Raw genomic sequence first — 21,043 nt, forward strand, 5'->3', positions numbered from 1 at the left:
GAAACAAACACTTGGAGATTTTTAATTGAACTTATTCTCATAAAGCTGCCATGATTCTTTTAGAAATGCCTCCTCTTTCATACCATACGATAATACTTTAATGGTGAGATCAAGTCTGAAATGCTCCTTGCATCACAGCAGCTCCATGTGTAACATCAACAGACAAATATCAAGACACAAGACATGGAAAACAAACATTGAACATAACAGCAGGATCAGTGAGAGAAAAGATGCTCAAAGAGCCTTCAGCCTGCATTTGATCTGTAGCTGTTTACTGAGAGGATCGACTGGAGCACAAAGGATGCTTCAGTCTGACTTTATTGAGTCTCCATTAGATGGTAGCAGTTCATATCCTCTGTTCAGAGCATGCTTGGGGTCCCAGATGATGTTGTTGGACAGGTTATTATGGTCTGTGAGTCAGAAAGTCTCTGACAGGGTGGACCAACAATCTTTGAGCAGATTTCTAACAGGTCATGCAGTCAGTGTGTGATAATAACCTGTGTTTTACTTCACTGTGTTGTCTTCCAGAGGACAGTCCTTGTCCAGAGGGAGGTCAGATCCATGTCTCCAGTAAAAGATGCTTCTTTCTCTCTGAGAGTCCGTCTTCATGGCCCGACGCTCAGACCTCCTGCAGAGAGACTCGAGGAGGAGATGTTGCCTCCGCTGAGAGCCTGGAGCTGCAGGACTTCATCCAGCACTCCTTTCCAGTGTGAGTGCAAAGAAATGTCTCCTCTATTATACAGTATTTTGTTCCAGGGCTGGGTTAGGGTTGGGGTTAGGGTGCGTGCCCATTTTGGAGTTTATTTACCCTTTGTCTTTTGTTTTTGTGTTGCTTTAGGAAAACCACAGTGTGGGTTTGGGTCAAAGGATCGGGGGGAGATGGGTCGGACCAGACGGATGTTATCGAGCCAGTGATTCCTGTAGAGAGTCCAGGAGGGTGTACTCAGATGGCTTTGGGGACAAAAGGACAGAGGAGGAAGTCTCAATGTGCCGGACGATACCTCTTCCTGTGTGAAAAGGAAGTAACAGGTAGGACTTTGAATTCACTCAAAAACACCAGAGCTACACAGAAACTACCAGAAGATATTCAAGTTGTTGACATTAAGTGACAAAATGCTTTGTTTTATCCTCATGTTTTGTTAATTTATAGATTTGTTGTTGCTAATCCCTCTTTGTGCAGAGTCTTTCCCGTCTGTGGACAGTTATCTGACCGGGTCGGTTCTCATGAGCGGTGACTACACTCAGATCCAGATTCAACCCTTACCCAATGCACCGGACATCGGACAGATCACAGTGGAGGTCAGTTAGATGTCAAAACCATTGGGAACTAACTTAAAGGGGACCTATCATGCAAAATGCACTTTTGTACGTCTTTTATACATGAATATGTGTCCCCGGTGTTCCAGGGAACTCACCAAGTGTCAGAAAACACAACCCTCTCTATTTTCCTCCATACCCAAATCTCTAAAAAAGGGGCTGCAACGGATCTGATAAAAACTGATCCAGATTTGAACACTGTCCTGACGTCAGGACGGTGGCGCTACGGCTATTGGGCCAACTCCACCAATCAGGAGGAGACAGCCACGGCCATTGCCGTTCGAAAGCGCTGGAGACGCTGTAGTACATATGCCAGGCCTGTAGATGGTGCTGTTGCTCACAGAATCAACCCTTGCTAAAACAGATCTAAAAAATGTCAAATTGAACAAAATGAGGCATGGCTAAAATGCATGATCTGTTTGGTATTTTGAAAAAAAAAAAGTATAAATATGCCTTATATAGGTATGGTCCTACACTATATTATTCAAATATAGCATGATAGGTCCACTTTAAGCTTCACAAGATAAATCTGAGATACGGTATTTTAGAAAAGTATTTAAATCTACTCTATCTGACAAGTGATCATCAGTGCTTGGTTTCAACGCTCACATACTGAATACTCCAATAATAAAGGGCTACAGGTTCCCGTTGATTGGTTTTTAAGGGTCAGAAACATATAAAGTTTGGTTATCAGAGTTCCATGAAGTGATTCCAAACAGGGGTCAACTGTACCCTAAAGTATTTCTGTAGATGGCAATGCGTACATGGAGAATGTGGAGTAGCTAAACAATTCTATTACATTATGGAAATCCACGAATTGCGTGAGTTATACCACCTGAACCTAATAGCCTTCGTGTTGCATTGGAGTTCAGTTCAAAATAGGTAGCAAGCACCATCCAATTTAATATATTTATTATTTTAAACAGGACCTCGGGACTAAATTCAAGTTCTGGTCAAACAATTTCACAAAATATTGATTAAGCCAGGAACATCTCTTTGTATATCACAGTTATCCTGAGTTGTGGTGTCAGGAGCGTTCTCTTAAAGTCATCCCTTGCAAATGTTTTAAATATATACTGTTCCTATGTACGATTTTCTTCTTTATCTTGAGCATCCACAGCCACCATGCCATCACTATGATCTAGGCAGAACAAAAGCTCTGCACTTCAGCTTCAATTGTGTTTAAAAGCATATCAATTAAAGGTTTTTATTCATAGTTTGTGTTCCTGGTTGATAATCTGTTGCTCCTCTGACCCCTACAGATGCAGCTGTTCCCAGGTCTGTGGTTCAGTCATGCAGGTCAGCTGGTTTCAGTCGAGCTGGTGGTCCAACCCAGTCCTGACTCCTCTCTGTCTCGTGTCCAGATCCTCCGACCGTACTGCAACCCCAACCACCATCTGGTTCCTCCAGGTACAGTACGACCATGGATGTTTAATAAGAACTGGATACAGCCTCGTTAATACTTTATGAGAGCTGCTCATTGGCGCATGAGAACAAAATGGCCTGACATTTTCGAAGGCAAAACGTCACAGATTACCCATCATGCCTTGCTGTCAGAGCAGAACTACCCACTGGAGATTTCAGGTAATCTGTTGTACTCAAGCCCCCAGGAAGTGCTCCGTACTCTGAGGAAAATATTCCTAGTGGCCAAATTGCAGTACTACAATTTCCATATCAGTCCGTGACGTCACTGGGCCCAGAAATACTTTTTCCCATTGACTAACATTGGGAAAGAGACGTCTGTAAATCAGCGGATAATGTTTTTAGCTCATAGAGCGCAGTTGAGTTTCCCCTTAACCTCTTAAGCCCTGAGCCTGTTTTTCAGGTCTCAGGCTCGAAAATGACATTCCCAGAACAAATGACCATATCTTCCCTTCTAAAAGGGTTAAATTAATAATCTTTATTCTCAAAGTAATGATAAACCTGTGAGTTGGATGTAGAAAAGTCAGAATCAATATAGATGTTTTTTATTTTAAAGAAAATTCAGATTTTACATAGTAAAAAACTGTAAATTATAGTGTCCGTCCAAAAATTATTTTTTACTTATAGTGAAAACTACCCTTGGATGATGGGTTAGTAGACTAAAAGCTTTAGGCATCCAAAGTACAACATATAATAAGTACCCTGTATCAAGATTGATGCAAAACAAGTGAAATTTGACCTTTTTAGAGAGATTTAGCCAAAAACCCCCACTTCTGGGGTCATTTGGGTGGATTTGACCTATCTCTGGCCCCCCTTGCTCGATGTTGATGAATGAAATCTCTTTATAACCGCTAGAGCCAATGGAATCGAGGGAAAGTTATATACACACCAAAACGTTAACAAATAAGGAGTGAGAGTGACGCGTTACCAAAACCGGAAGCTGCATACACTCTGGTGGCTACCATTAGCAGCTAACTTTTCCGCTCCGATTTTTACATAAAAAATTGAATTATGGATTATAAATAATTATTAAAAGGCACAGGTACATTATCAACCTATGGATCAACAGTTGTAGACATTTCTTTTTTCGTTTTAATGCCATTGAACACGTCTTTTGACCTAATTGACAGCTACGGTGAGACGATCTGCCGTAAAAGCTCCGTAAAGGTACGTGTTGTGATGTCTGTGTTTGCTTCCCCTGTCGCAAGTTCGGATCGCTCAGTGATGATACTATACCTAAATAATCTGTGGAGTCTCAGCTTTAATCGGATATATTGTATGTGCAGCTACGATAAGTAATAAGAGTATCTTTATCTTGAATTGTGTGCCGCAGTGCGTTAGAATTTTTTCGCTCAGGGGTCATTTAGACCCTTCTTATGAGACTTGTGTTTTGTTTTGGTAAAAATGGTTCATATCTTCAGTTAGCTGAGATTCTTCCCGTTAATCTGGTACTACACATTAATAGTTTCATAAATGTTAAGAAGCCCTGAGACATTATCTCGAAAACAAAAAGGTGGGAGGGGTCCAATGGGGGGACCGCCGTGCTTAAGAGGTTAAGCCCCGCCCCCGGTCTACCGCTCTCGGCTCACTTGAATGAATGGAGAGAGAAAATAAATCTGGATTCGGCTTTTAGCGCGTTTTACAACTTTAAGAACCTAATGATTCTAATATAGGCTATAAAAGTGAAAAGAAAAAAATATCCGCTGATTTATAGACGTCTCTTTCCCAATGGGAAAAAGTATTTCTGGGCCCAGTGACGTCACGGACTGATACGGAAATTGTAGTACTGTTAAACTAGCAAGCCACATGAATGTCAGGGAGCAAATCAATTGTATATGCTACACAAATATGGCCAGGATCCGTAGAATTTTCGGAATATTGGGTTGCAGATTCTAATTTTCCAAAGGGGAGTTCGTTTAGCATCAAACACTAAAGGATCAATTAAAAAAGAGAGTAGAAAGAAAACTATTTCTGCTAAAAAGTTAGCAATGATTGAGAGTCAGACCTAAACCTATCTCACACTTCATGTTTTATTATCTTTGCTTTTAAATGAGTGTTTTTAAATGCCATTTTATAATATCTTTCTTAATGCTCTTAATGTCTTTCATTTTTGTAAAGCACTTTGAATTGCCTTGTGTTGAAAGGTGCTATATAAATAAACTTGCCTTGCCTTACCGCCGTTTGGCCACTACGAATATTTTCCTCAGAGTCTGGAGCACTTCCTGGGGGCGTGAACAGATTACCTGAAATGTCCTCTCTTTTCGACCCTGAAGGTAATAATCTCCTCTCTTCTCGACCCTGAAGGTAATAATCTCCTCTCTTCTCCTCAGGTTGCAGCGCTCTCTTTAATCCGTTCAGCTGCTGCTCAGCCGTCCCGCTGTGTAACACGACGGGGGGCTGCAGCACAGGTCAGTACTGGTGCCACCTGCTGGAGGTCTGCGTGCCCACCACCAGTCCCTGCAGCCCCTACGACTCTGAAACAGGGGCCCGAGGCTTCGTTTTACCTCCCAGATACACCGCAATACCACCTTTCTACCACCTGGTGGCCGACCTGCCTCTGAGGGTTAACCCGAGCTCTGAACTGACAACTATAAGTGTACGTTCAACTGGTGCCAATGAGTGCTGCAGGAGACCCAACATGTTTTATTTTTCATGTCAAGGGAAACCGGGTGATGTTAACTTCACGAATTACCTAAACAAATATGTCTTTATGTTGTCGTTTCAACACAATATAGATTTTTAAAGAAAAACACATTTCTCACAGATTTCCCTGTTTCTCTTTCCCCACAACAGCTGATTCTTCCAGATCGAGCGATCATGGTGTACCCCGATGATATTGTGGCTGTTCAACACACTCGTGACTCTGGGACTTTCTTACACTGCGTGAACAGTGACGCCTCTCTAAAGTCCCCCTGGCGCCAAAGCTACATGTCCCTGAGGAGGAGGGAGGAGTGGGGGGGCTGGAGGGAGGGAGGCCTCACTTCCCTTCCCCACGGAGGCCAGTGGGTGGACGGGGTGGTGTGTGATTTAAGGATGATGTACGTGGACAATCTTCACAGAGGAACCGAGCACGAAGATAACCCTGGCTTCACTGAAAGAGAGACAACCACAGCCTTAAATAATCAGGCCTTCACAACTGGTCCTACTCCGAATCTTGGATCTAAATTTAGGCTTGACGTCATCCACCCTGTGCCAGATGCAAATAACCAGATTCACGTCCAAATAAACGTCCCGACACTCATTGTGGTCAAGGTCCTGTTTGGCGAGAAAGCAAGTAGCACATGGTCGGCACCAGTTCTCCAGACGGGGGTTCCCTTCCTATCATCTTGCCCCAAAGAGGTGGCTCAATCCTGGGATGGATGTAAGAGACAGTCCCATGATGCCTGGTTCTCCTCTGTGACCATGATATCGCCCACAGTTGGGTTTGAAACGCTGAACATCAGTGTGATGGACGCAGAAAGCTCTCAGAGTGTGAGTGTGAGTGTTTGCAGCTATGAGGAAGTCACAGGGCTCAGTGTTGAGCCGCATGGATGCCGGAGGATGATCGTAGACACACCACAGGTGAGAATGCAAAAACGAACTTTCAACAAACACATATTGTTTTAAGTAAACATGTTACTGAATTGCTATAAAGATAGAAAAGACTGTTGGTTGGTCCAATACTTTGGTGTACACTGAAATATCTGAAGACCAATTAGACGCATTACAACTGAAACTTTGTACAGACATTTATTTTCCCCAGAGGATTAATCCTTGGAAAAATGTATTTTACATTTATCTTCCATATGTTATTGAGTTGCTCTGAAGACAGAAACGATTGATGGTTGGTCCGATACTTTGGTGTAGACTGAAATTACAACATTACAACTGAAATGTTTTTTCCCCAGAGGATTAATCCTTGGAAAAATTGATTTGACATTTGTATCTTCCATATGTTTTTTACATTGTAGTCATTTACAGCCAAAGTGGAGAGTGGTTCTTCAATCAAATTCACATGGGTGATTGACTACTTGGAGAACTTTGCCCATGAAGGACAATCTTACAGCGTTGAGTTCGAGAAACCTGCCGAGTATAAGCTCAGGGTAAGATCATTCAGTTGTCTCTATGATTTGATATTTGTGATCATTCTATACATTTTCTTACGTGATCTGTTTCTAGGTGACAGCTTCCAACCCTGTGAGCTCCCAGAGCCAACAAACCCTCCTGACTGCTGATGAAATTACCCCACTGTCTGATCCACAGTTCCTGTTGGTCAGGGAGGTCATAGCTGTGGATGCTACACACCTCTACACTCTCAGGGTCAAAGTGGACATTTCCCTGCCAGTCACCTTCAGGTAAAGCATTGCATTTCGTACCCTCAGATATCCTATGATAAAAAAAACATTGGATAGTGTTGGGAAAATACTGAATGTACTCTTCTAATATCAGAGTACACATGATAACAAAGGTATCCCAACTGTAGCTGTGTACATGACAGGATGTATGATTACCTAGAAGAGCATCAGGACTGTTTTAGGCATATGATAGCTATGTGATTAACATGATGATTCAGCCTCTATGGAGATAGACATATGACAAGCATGCTCATTTCTGACGTGGAGCTAATCTGAACTACACATTGAATACTGCTTTCTATTCCTCCATCTTGTGACTGTGTAACTCCCTCTCTTGGATATCAGCATGTGAAGGACACTGTTCAGGAACTAGTTGATGCTCTGTATGTGATGACTACTTCCATTCTGGAGAGGATCACAAATACATGGATCCTGAGATTGAAACTTGGTGACGGGTGAGATTTTTCGAACGGATAGCCTTAAATTGTTTCATTTGGTGTTTGTCCTGTAGATGGGATTTTGGTGATGGCAGTAGCGAGAAGATCCACACACAGTCTGCTCCATGCCAGACCATGGAGGGGCTCATGGAGAGAGGAGATAAACAAGTGTACGTCCATGACTCTGTGAACTATACCTATCCCATCCCAGGTAAACACACACACAACTGTCAAATGATTATGTGTCATTTTAAGAGGGGGTTGATTGTAGTGATGGTTTTTGTTTGGGAGGTTTTAAAGTCTGAAACATAACCACATGCTTCATTCTCACCACTTATTATCCCAGCCCCGACAAGCAAGCATCTGGTATACATCAAAATGTTTGATAAACCCACTGTTTTCTCCCTGCTGATGAAAATGAAGCGTCAAAATAACTTTGTATCTACCTCAAGAAGATAGAGGAGCCTTTAGCAGCCATAGAGCCAGAACACTTCCATAAAAAGTTGATGGATATAAAACCAGAGCAAAAGGAAATTGGATAATAGATAATGGCCCTACGTACATTCCTTGGGAAGATAGAATCACAACCTAAATGTTATTTTCATGTCTCCTTCAAATCAATTTTAGATATAATAATGTCCTTATTTTGGTCGAAGATTGACACTGGTTCTGAAAACTGTGCTTTGTACTTATTATGTCTCTTTATGCAGATGACTACACACTTCACGTCCAAGTCTCCAACCAATATGACCACACTGACGCCTCCAAGAAGATAAGGGTCCGCCCTCAATTAAATCACCTCCTTATTTCCTCCAACGTTCCTGTACCTCTCGTCAATCAGACTCTTATTCTTGAAGCAGTGGAGCCCTCAACCTACGCTGTCGTCTACACATGGGACTTTGGCGATAGCTCTGAATCTCTCCAAAGCATCCACCATAAAGTCAACCACAGTTTTATTTCTGCAGGGGTTTACAACGTCACAGTGTGTGCCAACAACACCCTGACAGTCCTGACCTCCTGGATAATGGTGGAAGTTCTGGAGAAAATCTCTGGATTAACAGTCAGCTACAATGGACCCAGTGAACTAAACGTAGCTACAGATTTCCGAGCTACAGTGACGACTGGTAGTAATCTAACGTGGGATTTTGACTTTGGCGATGGATCCTTTCAGGGCAACCTTTCAGATGGCTCCATCTCCCATGTCTATGTATTACCAGGAAACTATACGGTAGATGTAACTGTCTCGAATACTGTCAGCAAAGCTCATCAGTCCATCAGTGTGGAGGTCTATAAGTTGGCTGTTAGTGGAGTTCTCCCTACAACATGTGTCATGAGTGGAAACGAAATACAGTTTACTGCTTTGGTGAATGGGAACATATCCAATCTGACTTTCCATTGGCTGTTTCAAGATGGTTCATCTCTGATTGTAGTAACGGGGCAATCTACAGCCATGCACACCTTCCTAAACCCTGGGATTTGTCATATTAGTCTGACTGTGTTGAGTTCTGTTACATCAGTATCATATAAGACGAGTATCAGTATCGAATCGCGAATAACCAACGTATCAGTGCAGCCATCAAAGGAAGTAGTGGCAGTAGGGGAAGAGGTATGCTTCAAGGTGTTAGTTTTACCTGTACAGATGAGAGGTTACCAATTTAAGTGGTTCAACAGCTCCTCTAGCCTCATTGCTGTGACAGAAAATGCTCAAAAGTGTTTTATCTTTAGGGATGAAGGTGTGGAAGTGGTTTTAGTAACAGCAAGTAACAGTGTTAGCAACAAAACAGCCAGAGCTAGTATCACCGTTCAACACCCTGTAAGTGACCTGTCTGTGGGGCATGATAGTGAAAGTATCACACTGACAGTCAACACATTAGCATTATTTTGGCTTGCTTCTTGCACTGGTAGCAATGTGTCCGTGCTGTGGGACTTTGGAGATGGATCTCCTGTTGAACAGAACAAAAACGTGTCACATGTCTTTACCACAACAGGTCAGTTTACAGTCACCACCACAGCATTTAACGCCGTTAGCCGTGACTCTGTGACCCTTCAAGTCAATGTTGTAAATGCTATTTCAGACCTTTCTCTTCACACCAACCAGCCTATTGCTGCAGTTGGAGAAGAAACACTCATCTCAGCTATTAGCAGTGCAATCAGTAGCACTATTTTCTACTGGACTGTAGACGGTATATCCTCAAACATACAGGGGACCTATCAGTTTAGATTTGCTTTCCTGAAACCAGGAGTGTATCAAGTACGAGTTATAGCACAGAACTTGGTGAGTAGAGAGGAAGCAGCTATTGTAGTTGAGGTCTTTGAAAGAATAGAGGGTCTTCAGATTGAATGTCAGAACCTGATAAATGTTAAATACGTACCAACCCAAGAGGAACTAGTGTTTATTGCCTTGATCACCAAGGGATCCAATGTCTCTTATCAATGGCTCGCTACACAAAGCGGAATAAACCATACATTTACTGGTGATGAAGAGCTTTTTCAGATGTTAGCAGAAACTCCTGGAGGGATTTCAGTTCAGTTAAGAGCTTCTAACAAGTTGGGTGAGGCCACCAAGTTTGTTTCTTTGTTGGCAGTACAGCGTGTTACAGGTGCGCACATTACAACACAATCAAATGTCGTGGCATTAGGGAAAGTAGTGAATATCTCTGTATCGCTGGTTACCGGTTCAGATTTGGAGTACCTTTGGTATATGATTTCTGGTGTTTCACCTTTGCAAACACATGCATCCTTCCTTCTCCACACTTTTACAACTGTTGGCCATTGTCTTGTTAGAGTTTTGGTTCAAAATGTCCTCAGCCAATGCAATGTCACCAAAGAGTTTAATATACAGGAGGGAATCCAAGAAGGGGACTTTAAGATTGAAGGAAAGACGCATCCGTTTTATGCCCCCACAAGTTCTGCTGTTCAACTCCATGGGATTATTCGGAAGGGAAGTGATCTGCACTGGAACTGGGAAGTAAAAGGTGCTAATCTTTATAATGCTTTCGATCAGACCTTCATCTACACGTTTCCATATGAAGGCATCTATCAGGTGTCTTTGAATGTCTCCAATGGGATCAACTGGGAGATGGTTTCACACAGTGTCACAGTCCAGGATGCAATCGAGGGTCTAACGTTGAACATTTCCGAGCCTTCTTTCTGCACGGAGGAACAAGTTACTATTATTCCAACAATCTCCAAAGGAAGCAATGTCAGCTTTGCTATAACCTTTAAAAACAAAGACTGGATTCGTAGTCAGAGCGTTCTTGAAGGGCGGTTCACCACATCGAGCCTTCCTGCAGGGAAACATTTAGTAACCGTGAAAGGTTGGAACCATGTCAGCAGTTCTGAGGTGTCTTCAAGCATTCTGGTCACTGAGCATATTCAAGGTCTGAGACTTGTGAACTGTTGTTCTGATGCTTTCGAGGCTCTGAAAGGAACCAGGTTCAGGGCAGAAGTTCAAAGTGGACTTCCTGTAAACTACACCTGGGTATTTAATTCATTGGGGTCTGAGCCTACCATGTTCACAGGACAGGAAGTGATCTTTACTCCTGCAGAAAGTGGTGTACTGTCTGTTAGCGTGCTTGCTACCAATGGAGTCTGCTCAAAGAAGATAAATGATACTGCCACCGTTCAGTGGCGTGTTAAGAAGGTGACGCTTGTCTGTCATTCAGAAAGATTATTTGTTGGACATGCTGTCAAATTTTCTGCACAGATGAATGGACGGAGCAATCCAAGATACCTCTGGGACTTTGGAGACTCCAATGAGACGTTGGCAACAGACTTAAGCACAGTCAATCATACTTATTATATCCGTGGGAAATACATGGTTGTGGTCAAAGTGTTCAACAGTGTCAGCCATGTATCTAGACAGCTACACATACAAGTGGAGGAGCTCCTTTGTTCAAGCCCTCAAGTTTCTCTTATCCAGAGCCATTTGACTATCTTCAGGTCTAGAATGAGCTTTTTTGAAGCTGTCGTGGACATTAACTGCTCTGCTTACAAAGCTGCGTACCTATGGGAGATACTTAATGAGTCAGATTGTAACAAATTCACTGGGAACAAAGTCGTTCTTGGAAGCCAGGTAGATGCATCGTCACCCTTTCTCTTACTCCCAAAGCATACTCTGGATTTGGGACAGTATTTCTTGGTGTTCACCGTTTCCCTCCAAGGAACGCCTTTACTTGTCCAACGAAATATCAGCGTTACAGTAGTCCACTCAGCATTGGTCGCTGTTATCAAGGGAGGATCACACAGACTGTGGCCAAGCCTCAGTGATCTCGTCCTGGACGGATCTGAGTCTGAAGACCCTGATGAAGAGCCAGGAGTGGATGATACACTGCAGTACCACTGGACCTTCATGACTGTGGTGAAAACCTTTTTTGTGTTAAATGTCACCTATTATGCAAAATCCACGTTTTCACGTCTATTGTACTTAAACACGTGTCCCCTCTGTGTAAAGAGATTCTGAAAGTTTCAGTTTCATCTAAAGTAACAGACAGAGAATCAGCACTTTGGAAACAGGGCTGAAACAGAGGGGATTATGGGATGCTGCAATGATCTGTTTGGTATTTCGAGGCAAACACTTCAGAGACATGTTTGTATATATCTGAGACCTATAATATATTGATGAAAAACAGCATAATAGGGGACCTTTAAAGTAGGGCTGTGCAATTAATCGTATTTTAATCTCGATTACGATTTTGGCTTGCAACGATTACGAAAACAATGTAATCGAAATAAAACGATTATTATTTTTATAAAAAAAAAAAAAAATGTGATTTCTTTTTTTTGTTTTTTTTGTTTTTCTGTTGAATTATACTTAAAGTTCAGGGTAATCAACTGATAAAAACATACTGTTCACATTTTTTTTTCAATATATGGATGTTTTCAAAGTAAATGGATAATCGTTTTTAATAATCGTGATATCAATTATTGACCAAAATAATCGTGATTATGATTTTTGCCATAATCGCACAGCCCTACTTTAAAGTGACCTCAATCTTCCTAGTTGTCTTTATGAAGAATACATTAGCTACTACTATCCTTTTAAGGATGAATAAGATAACATAATACAATACATATTTGAAAAACAGTCTATATAAGTGATACTAAGACCCACGTCGTGTTTGTATTTTCAGAACTCAAGCGAGTCTCATTTTGCAAAGCAGCCTAAGACGACTAACAGCAGTAAAATGACGGTACTTGGCACTCAGTTGCACTCAGGCACAGTCTACGTTTTCACCCTTACTGTACACAAAGCAGGAAGGAGTCCTGTCTCCTTCAACCAGACAGTGAGTATAACCCCACATCTCCCTCTATCTTAACACAAAAGCATGCTCTTGCAATTAAATCGTTTTGGAGACACTGGCAATTTTGGAAGTTACGGTAGACAAACCAATGAATTTAGCCCAAAAATACACTTCTTCCCTCTATGTCTAACCTACAGGTGACTATGAGTGAAGCTCCTGTGTTTCCTGTGATTGTGGATTGCGTGTCCTGCTCTCTACTGTCCTCCCCTCACCAAATAAGCTATACCACCCCCACTGTACTGTCAGGACAATGTGGACAGTGTGACGATCGAGCTCAGGTAATGAATCGGACAATAACTTCCCACTTTCAACTAAGTAACTTTATCTTAAAGTAAAAATGTTTGGAATATTCTGTTGCAAAAGAGTTCATGGAAAGGCAAGTGTAGTGAAAACTGTTCTCCCTTTGCTGTAGTCTCTGCTTTATTCATTATCTTTTTAATTATCTCGTGTCTATGTGTTTAAGGAATTTGTTTGTAATTTGACATTGGTTTCCAACCTTCATTGGTTTAATCTTCATGTAATCTTAGCAATACTTAATTAAATGGTCAAATGAACAGTACTATGGTTTATTGATGGCATCCAAGAATTATTCTGACAGTCACAAGACATTCATCATGAAGCGTTTTCTCACAGTACAAATGGAGTGCTGAGGACCAGACTGGCGTGACCCTTGACCTAAACGAGGTCTCCACATCTACCGGCAGACACTCTCCTAACTTGGTGGTGCGTTCAGGTGTCCTACAACCAGGACAGAGTTACACCTTCACTCTCAATGTGTCTCAGCCTGGCAGAGGGCGTTGGGGTAGCGCCAGCCTGACGATACACCCTAACAATCCCCCTCATGGAGGCCTCTGTGAACTCAGTCCAGAGTCAGATATACGTCTGCTGGAGACGGTGGTCACCTACAACTGCTCAGGTAACACTGAGTGGAAGTGTTTCAACTCTGAATTGAGGAAATCCTGCAGTTTAGAGAAAGAGTAAGTTATCCATCAAACTGAACGGGATTTGCTAACATCTGTTGTCTTTTGGCAGGGTGGCAAGATGATGAAAGCAGGACCTCTCAGCTGATTTACACCTTCCAAGTTGCACCATGTCATCCCAATGGCCCGGTGTGCCCCTTACTCACTCTGTACAGGTAAATAAAGGACTCAACTAACAGCTATTTATAGACCATGAAGTGTGATCTTACCTTGGTTGGTGATTGGCTAATGGTTACACAAGCCAAAAAAAACCTTATGACATCATAAAGTGGCCAAAATCTGATCAGCTCATTTTCAGACAGGTTTTTATATAAAAGGATCAGGACAAAAAGAGAGAGAATCTTTTTTCCTGAAACGTTCAGAGTCTCTTTACACAGAGGGGACACAGGTTTATCATTGTATTTTGCATAATAGGTGACCTTTAACCTACACATTAGAAATAGCATTAAGAGGTAAGGTTTGAATTTGTTTCCTGTACAATGTCACGAGTGAAGCCATCAGATATCCAGGAAAACTGATAATGCATAACATCCAGCAAAGACGTCTCCTCCAAACACCAGTCACTGTTTAAAGCTTGATTACAACAATGAGAATAAGGATCCCATAGAGAGATAATGTCTACGATTGGTTTGTTTCCCAAGTAGAAAGTAAGCCGAGCTAATAGAGGTTTAAATCATCGTCAGACAATATCTGATGGTTCCAAGATTGCATTTTAGCCGATGCATTCCTCCTCTTTCCCACTAAAGGTTTACCTGCATCCAACCAAAGCATTCTCAAGCATGACTGATCAATACTACCTGACTACAAACAGACACAAATCAAGTCCCATTGCCTACAGAGTCTGCAACCAAATGTCTTTGACCTGAATAACTTAAGCTATTTTGTCTTTTATGTCGACATTCTCTTTCCTAGGGGTACTCGTTCAAAATATGGCAGTCTGGTTCCAATGGGAAGTCCTGGGCAAGAAAGAAGCACATCAGTTATCTCAGTTACTTTGCTGGTAGAAGACCATCTTGGGGCAAAAGTCATTGCTCTGAACAGGTAAGCTACCAGGAACTAATGCAGCCGAAGCATAACATGTATCACAACTTGTCATGTGCCACACCTGTCGTTTACTCGAATTGTCAATCTACATTTAGGAACAATATTTAAGTTGTTTACAGATTATGCCGAATGTGGGTTTTTGTGAACTCTCACAGTCTCTGTTTCCTCTTTTCTACAGAATGCTGACGGTTCAAACTCCTCCAAAGGATGCAGTAGCCGGTCAGTGGCTGAGAAACAAGAGCCAGACAGAGCTTTGGGCTTTGGTCCAACAAGGAAACCCTCAAGAGATCATCCCTTATTCCATCGCTCTCACCAGCCAGCTCAATCAGGTCCCATTTGCAAGTGCATGAAATGGCAGCTGACTATGATTAAGCTGAAAATAATTAACATAGTGGAATTTAAAGATCACCTATTATGCAAAATCCACTTTTCCATGTCTTTTATACATCAACATGTGTCCCCTCTTCTTCATGTCTCTTCTACATCAACATGTGTCCCCTCTTCTTCATGTCTCTTCTACATCAACATGTGTCCCCTCTTCTTCATGTCTCTTCTACATCAACATGTGTCCCCTCTTCTTCATGTCTCTTCTACATCAACATGTGTCCCCTCTTCTTCATGTCTCTTCTACATCAACATGTGTCCCCTCTTCTTCATGTCTCTTATACATCACCATGTGTCCCCTCTGTGTAAAGAGACTCTGAGAGTTTCAGGAAAAAAGATTCTCTCTTTTTGTCCTGATCCATTTATATAAAAACCTGTCTGAAAATGAGCTGATCAGATTTTGGCCACTTGATGATGTCATAACGATGTTTTGGCTTGTGTAACCATTAGCCAATCAGCAACCAAGGTAACCCCTCCCCCCCACCTTATCACCTGAATCTCCTCCTAGAGCACCATTGTGTTATTTTTAACCAAATATCTCTCAGAGGGGCGTACAGTATAATAGGGGACCTATTAAATTGCTTGAATATGAAACTATGAGTCAAACCCAATCTTTCCACAGATGGATGCTGGACAGAGTGCCGTGACGCTGTTGGACAGAAGGGAGATTCGGGAAAATGTCACCCGAGTCCTGGCGTCTCTCCCAGTGAACTCCATGCTGAATGTAGATCAGATCAGCTCAGCTCTGTCACTGTCTACTGTAAGTAACCACTGTTTGTTTCCCTATCGTTCACAGTCCTAAATATTTAGAAAATATGTGTAGTGCCAACTGTATTCTTTGCAAACACAGAAAGGAGGAAAAGAGACCAAAAAGACACAAAGATATTTCACACAACATCGTACAGATTATTCCATCTCTTTCAACATTTTAAGCATAAAAATTGCAAAAGACACGTCTATTTCTGTTTTCTGAAGGCTGTTCCTAGTGAACTTGTGTGTGAAAAGTGCCAAGAGAAGGTTCTGGAAGCTGTTGGGAAGATGATCCATGTCATGGAGGAGCAGATGAGTCCTGGTGTGTTGTCAGCGGTGGAAACAGGGAGGAACATTCTCAACATCATAGGTGCTTTTCAAAAAGTATCTCATGCATGAATCACTCATAATCTCATGGTTAACCCTTATGTTGTGTTTCAAGTAAAAAATATATAATAACTACTAGTGTTGTAGTCGAGACCACTTTATCCGAGACCAAGACATTACCGAGACCGGAGAGTAGCAAGACCAAGTCAAGACCAAGACTTTAAGAGGTCGAGACCAAGTCAAGACCAAGACCAAGGGCGAGACCGAGTCAAGACCGGACCCAGACTCCTGTGAATCCAACACTACATGATACACTTACAATACCATGTGTAAGATACCAGAGTCAATTTGATCTGAAAGATCCACATCATCATAAAAAGACACAGTAAGATATAAATTCAACTTCATCATATTTATTCAAAAAGTTATCCTTTTCATATAAAAACAGTAACATAGTAAGAACATAATATAAAACATCATAATATACATTTTACGGTATATAGGTCTAAGCAACAAACAAAAAACAAACCAACCAGGAACCACTTTTGAAGACAAACACACACAGGATGAAGGAAAACCCTTTAACACACACACACACACACACACACACACACACACACACACACACACACACACACACACACACACACACACACACACACACACACACACACACACACACACACACACACACACACACACACACACACACACACACACACACACACTGTGTAGCTTGTGTAGCCAAATTTAATGATTGATGAATTTCGCGACATCTTCACTGCAAGAGCGTTTGAGTGTGTGAAGGGGGTGGCGACAGGTGGGGGGGTAGCAGCCGGTATAGATCAGTCCCATGTTTACAAACATTGTGGCGCATGAGGGAAAAGATTCAGAGTCACGTGAAGTCACGTTATTGGTTGAATTTTTTTAAACAGGGCGTTTCACATCCAATCACATCCCCAGCAACAGCCGTGGTCTCAACCATGGATGTATAATAAGAACGGTCTTGACCGGCCTTGACATCAAATCTCGTGACCTACTGTATAGGTCCGAGGCCGAGACAAGACCAAGACCGTTAAAAGACCGGTCTCGAGTACTACAACACTAATAACTACCCTCTAGTTTTTTTTTATTGGAACTATAGTTAATAATATAAAGTTGGAAAAACGTTTTGGGGGAAAATTGTATTTTAATATTAGTCTATTATAGTCAGATAACATAATTATCCACGGTGTTTACTATAGGGAATATAATGAGTTAATTCAATCCCATTTCCTACTTAAAAATATGTGTTTTGGGGCCATACATAATAAAATGACAACAGGAGTGTGAGGTTGTGAATGCATAATAAGTTAGTGATGATGTAGTTAAAACAATATTGGATGATAGTCATTACATTTGAGTGTTTTGGACTTCATGCGAACACCATGAACGGAAACAGCTTTCGAACACAACACAAGGGTTAAATGAACAAATCAAATACATTGTTGTGTTCTCTTTGTTTCCAGGTAGCACCTTGGCGGCTGTATCTATCAGAGCTTCCAGTTCTCACCACGACACTCTTCATTTAGCGTCCTCTAATGTCCTCTTAGCGTTAAATCATGCAGGGGCCCTGATGCGCTCCCTGATGCACGCCCAAATGAATGACAAGGCGCCTCTTTTGCTCTCCAACGACTACATCAACACAGTTTCCTTCCATGGAGACCCCTCCGAACTCCTCTGCACTCAAAAGTCCAACCAACACCAGATCGTCCCCTCTCATCGATGTCAGTTTCTCATCCCCTCCTCTCTTACTGCTCACCTGCAGAATCAGAAGACTGAGATAGTTCAGGTTCTTTTCGACGCAGATATCGGATCAAATCCTTTCCTGACGGCAGCCGATCCTCCGATTTCCACCTCTCTGGTTGCAATGGAGCTCACTACACCTCAAGGCCAACCAATCACCATACAGGATCTGGACCCTGATCAGGCCATACGGGTCACCCTGCCAAATAAACACCATATTGGGCAGGATGATGGGGGTGGAGCAGGGAATGGGACTTGTCTTACGGAGATGTTGCCTACTGAAGGGATGTTAAACTTTACAGTCAAGGAGGTGGACGGACTGGATGAAAACGCAGGGTTATATATCTCCTTCAACTTCAGCCTGGACTCAGGTACAGAACAAAATGTACCTTTGACTGGATCTAACCGTTTTTTTACGATCTTAAAGGGGCGCTATTATTCTTTTTGGGGTGGTTTTTGCCTTTCCTGTAGTGATTTCTATCGGTTTTTGTGCATGTAAATAGTCTGCAAAGGCTCAAATACCAGAGTTTGTGCCAAAATTATCGATAAAAAAACTGGTTTTATTTTGTATTAATTAAGAAGAAATACCCAGCTTCCTGTCATTTCAATAACGTTATAAGAATACAGTTTGAAAAGTTTTACTGAGCTCCCCAAGTCTAATGCCAGACTTTTCCTGAATGAACAACAGTGGATGTGACATATCTAGACAGTTGACGTACACATGACATTTAGACATTTCAAGAAGTCTATAAATCAAGACGCTGAACTTTATTTTAAAGTCGGTCAAGCAGCGCCTAAATAAATATTAATTACCCCTACTGTATATCTGTGAGTTCGTGCATGAATTATGAATCACAAAGGCTGTTTTCTAACTGCATTATGCATATTTAGGAGCTACTCCAGTGAGTCTGGGACATGTCCGGATAGAAGTGAGCTCTGCAGTGCCGGGGACTAATGCATCCTGGGATTCCCTGGTGAAGGAGTGGGCTCTAAATCTGTCTGATGCGACCCCTTTCATGGAGGAAACCATCTTCCTGTCTCCACTGTGAGTCGCTGGTCTTTCCTGTATCGCTGTGTGTCCACATAGCATTTTTTTTCTGGCAGAGAGGCTTTAATAATACCCCCTCCAAGTGTTTCATCAAAAACTGTCATAGTTTTTTCACTATAATCAACCGTAAAATGTAAATGTGTTCAACAAAAACCCTTCAGATCAGTTGCAAAAGAATAGCGGTGCTCTCAGAAAAGGACTCTGGGTGCAACTCCACATTGAAAACTATTTTTAAATATGCTATCGCTCAAAAAAAGGCGCTATATGTGAACTGAGGAAAATACTGTCCATTTCATTCGTTCAATAGCCTATTACTACTTTGCCACGTGCAAGTATGAGCACTGTTTTTGCGATAATGTACCATGAACTCATCACCTGTTTGTTGCTCCTCTAGCTGATTACCTAACATGAATTATCTTCCTCCAACAGTCTGAACCGGACGGACCAGCCTCTCTCCGTCCACCTGTCCTCGTCTCTGGTCTCCGGTGGTCCGGTGTGTGTGTCGATGTGTGTGTTCAGCGCAGTGTGTCAGTACTACAGCGTGCAGCAGAGGCGTTGGAGCAGTGAGGGTCTGCAGCCTCTGGAGGGCAGCACCCTGCAGAGCGCCCACTGCCTCACCCAGCACCTCACCATGTTCGGGGCCAGCATGTTCCTCCATCCCGGGGCCGTGGTGCTGCTGCCGCCGGTACGTGAGACACAAAGCATTACACCGGAGCAATTTCTTCCCTTTCCTGTGGTGTTTTCTATAGGCTTTTGTGCATTTAAATGGTCTGCAAAGGATAAGTTCCCTCCAGAAAGATATCCTACAAATGTTATCCATTAAGAAACTGGCTTTATTGTGTATTAATTAGAATAAAAACACCCAGCTTCTTGTTATTTTACAAACATACAGTTTGAAAAGAATGAGTGAGCTGCCCAACTTCAGTCTTGGTAATGCCAGACTTTTCCTGAATGGACGACAGTGGCTGTGACATATCAAGACAGTTGATGTACACATGACATTAAGATGCTGCATTAGAAGCATTACACCAGTGCATTTTCTTTTTAAAACTAAAAATTATTATTATTATTATTGATTGATATAAGCATGGCAAATGTTGAGTTTATTCACAAAGTTAGAAAATGAAAACAAAAATCAAAGAGAAAGTCAATAAAGGGAAGTCTTCATCAGGCTCCTTCGTCTCTCTCTCGTCTCTCCTCAGCCGGGTGGTCCGGTGCGTAACCTGCTGGTCGGGATGGTGTGTGCGGTTCTGGTTCTGATCCACCTGCTGCTGGGGCTCATCGCTCACAAACTGGACCACCTGGAGAGAACCAGGCTGAGCCGGGTTCCTCTGTGTGGCCGACCGGGCCTCCATCAGTACCGAGTGCTGGTGAAGACCGGCCGCAGGAGAGGGGCAGGTCAGAGAGGAGAACAATGTTTTTAAATTTGAAAGAATTACTTAAAATGTAATGTGAATTTTCAGTATTTGTGTACTTAAACACATAATAAAATAATAATATGAGTAATTATAAAAAAAAAAAGAATAAATTAAGAATAACTACACAAATAACTATATATTGTAAAAATAATTAATACTGTATTTTACCCATCAGGCACCACTGCACACGTTGGCATCAGTCTGTACGGAGTGAGTAAGAGCGGCGCTCGCCACCTGCGGAGCGGCGGAGCGTTTCAGAGAGGAGGCCTCGACATGTTTCACCTGGAGACAGACGAGAGCCTGGGGGAAGTCTGGAAGATCCGCATCTGGCACGATAACACAGGTAGGTGGAGTTTCCCAAAATATCAATTGATAAAAAAATGTTAAAGGGGACCTATCATGCTAAATGCACTTTTTGATGTCTTTTATACATAAATATGTGTCCCCGGTGTGTCAGGAGACTCACAAAGTGTCAGAAAATAAAACCCTCTCTT

The 21,043-nt window shown here is 42.1% G+C and overlaps 1 protein-coding gene across 1 annotated transcript in view; it reads left to right on the forward strand.

Moving 5' to 3' along the window:
* pkd1b (polycystic kidney disease 1b) overlaps positions 1-21,043 on the forward strand; it is a 37,834-nt gene that overhangs the window by 1,246 nt on the left and 15,545 nt on the right. Inside the window, 22 exon segments of the mRNA XM_034132778.1 lie at positions 529-709; positions 839-1,029; positions 1,181-1,299; positions 2,580-2,727; positions 5,070-5,335; positions 5,533-6,300; positions 6,690-6,821; positions 6,928-7,073; positions 7,585-7,721; positions 8,221-11,870; positions 12,951-13,091; positions 13,447-13,729; positions 13,846-13,948; positions 14,706-14,834; positions 15,016-15,166; positions 15,844-15,981; positions 16,197-16,341; positions 17,807-18,454; positions 18,975-19,128; positions 19,651-19,816; positions 20,334-20,529; positions 20,725-20,892. Of these exon segments, the coding sequence (XP_033988669.1) occupies positions 529-709; positions 839-1,029; positions 1,181-1,299; positions 2,580-2,727; positions 5,070-5,335; positions 5,533-6,300; positions 6,690-6,821; positions 6,928-7,073; positions 7,585-7,721; positions 8,221-11,870; positions 12,951-13,091; positions 13,447-13,729; positions 13,846-13,948; positions 14,706-14,834; positions 15,016-15,166; positions 15,844-15,981; positions 16,197-16,341; positions 17,807-18,454; positions 18,975-19,128; positions 19,651-19,816; positions 20,334-20,529; positions 20,725-20,892 (8,160 nt within the window).

This window comes from Trematomus bernacchii, unplaced genomic scaffold (genome assembly GCF_902827165.1).
Source record: "Trematomus bernacchii unplaced genomic scaffold, fTreBer1.1, whole genome shotgun sequence".
Classification (NCBI taxonomy): Eukaryota; Metazoa; Chordata; class Actinopteri; order Perciformes; family Nototheniidae; genus Trematomus; species Trematomus bernacchii.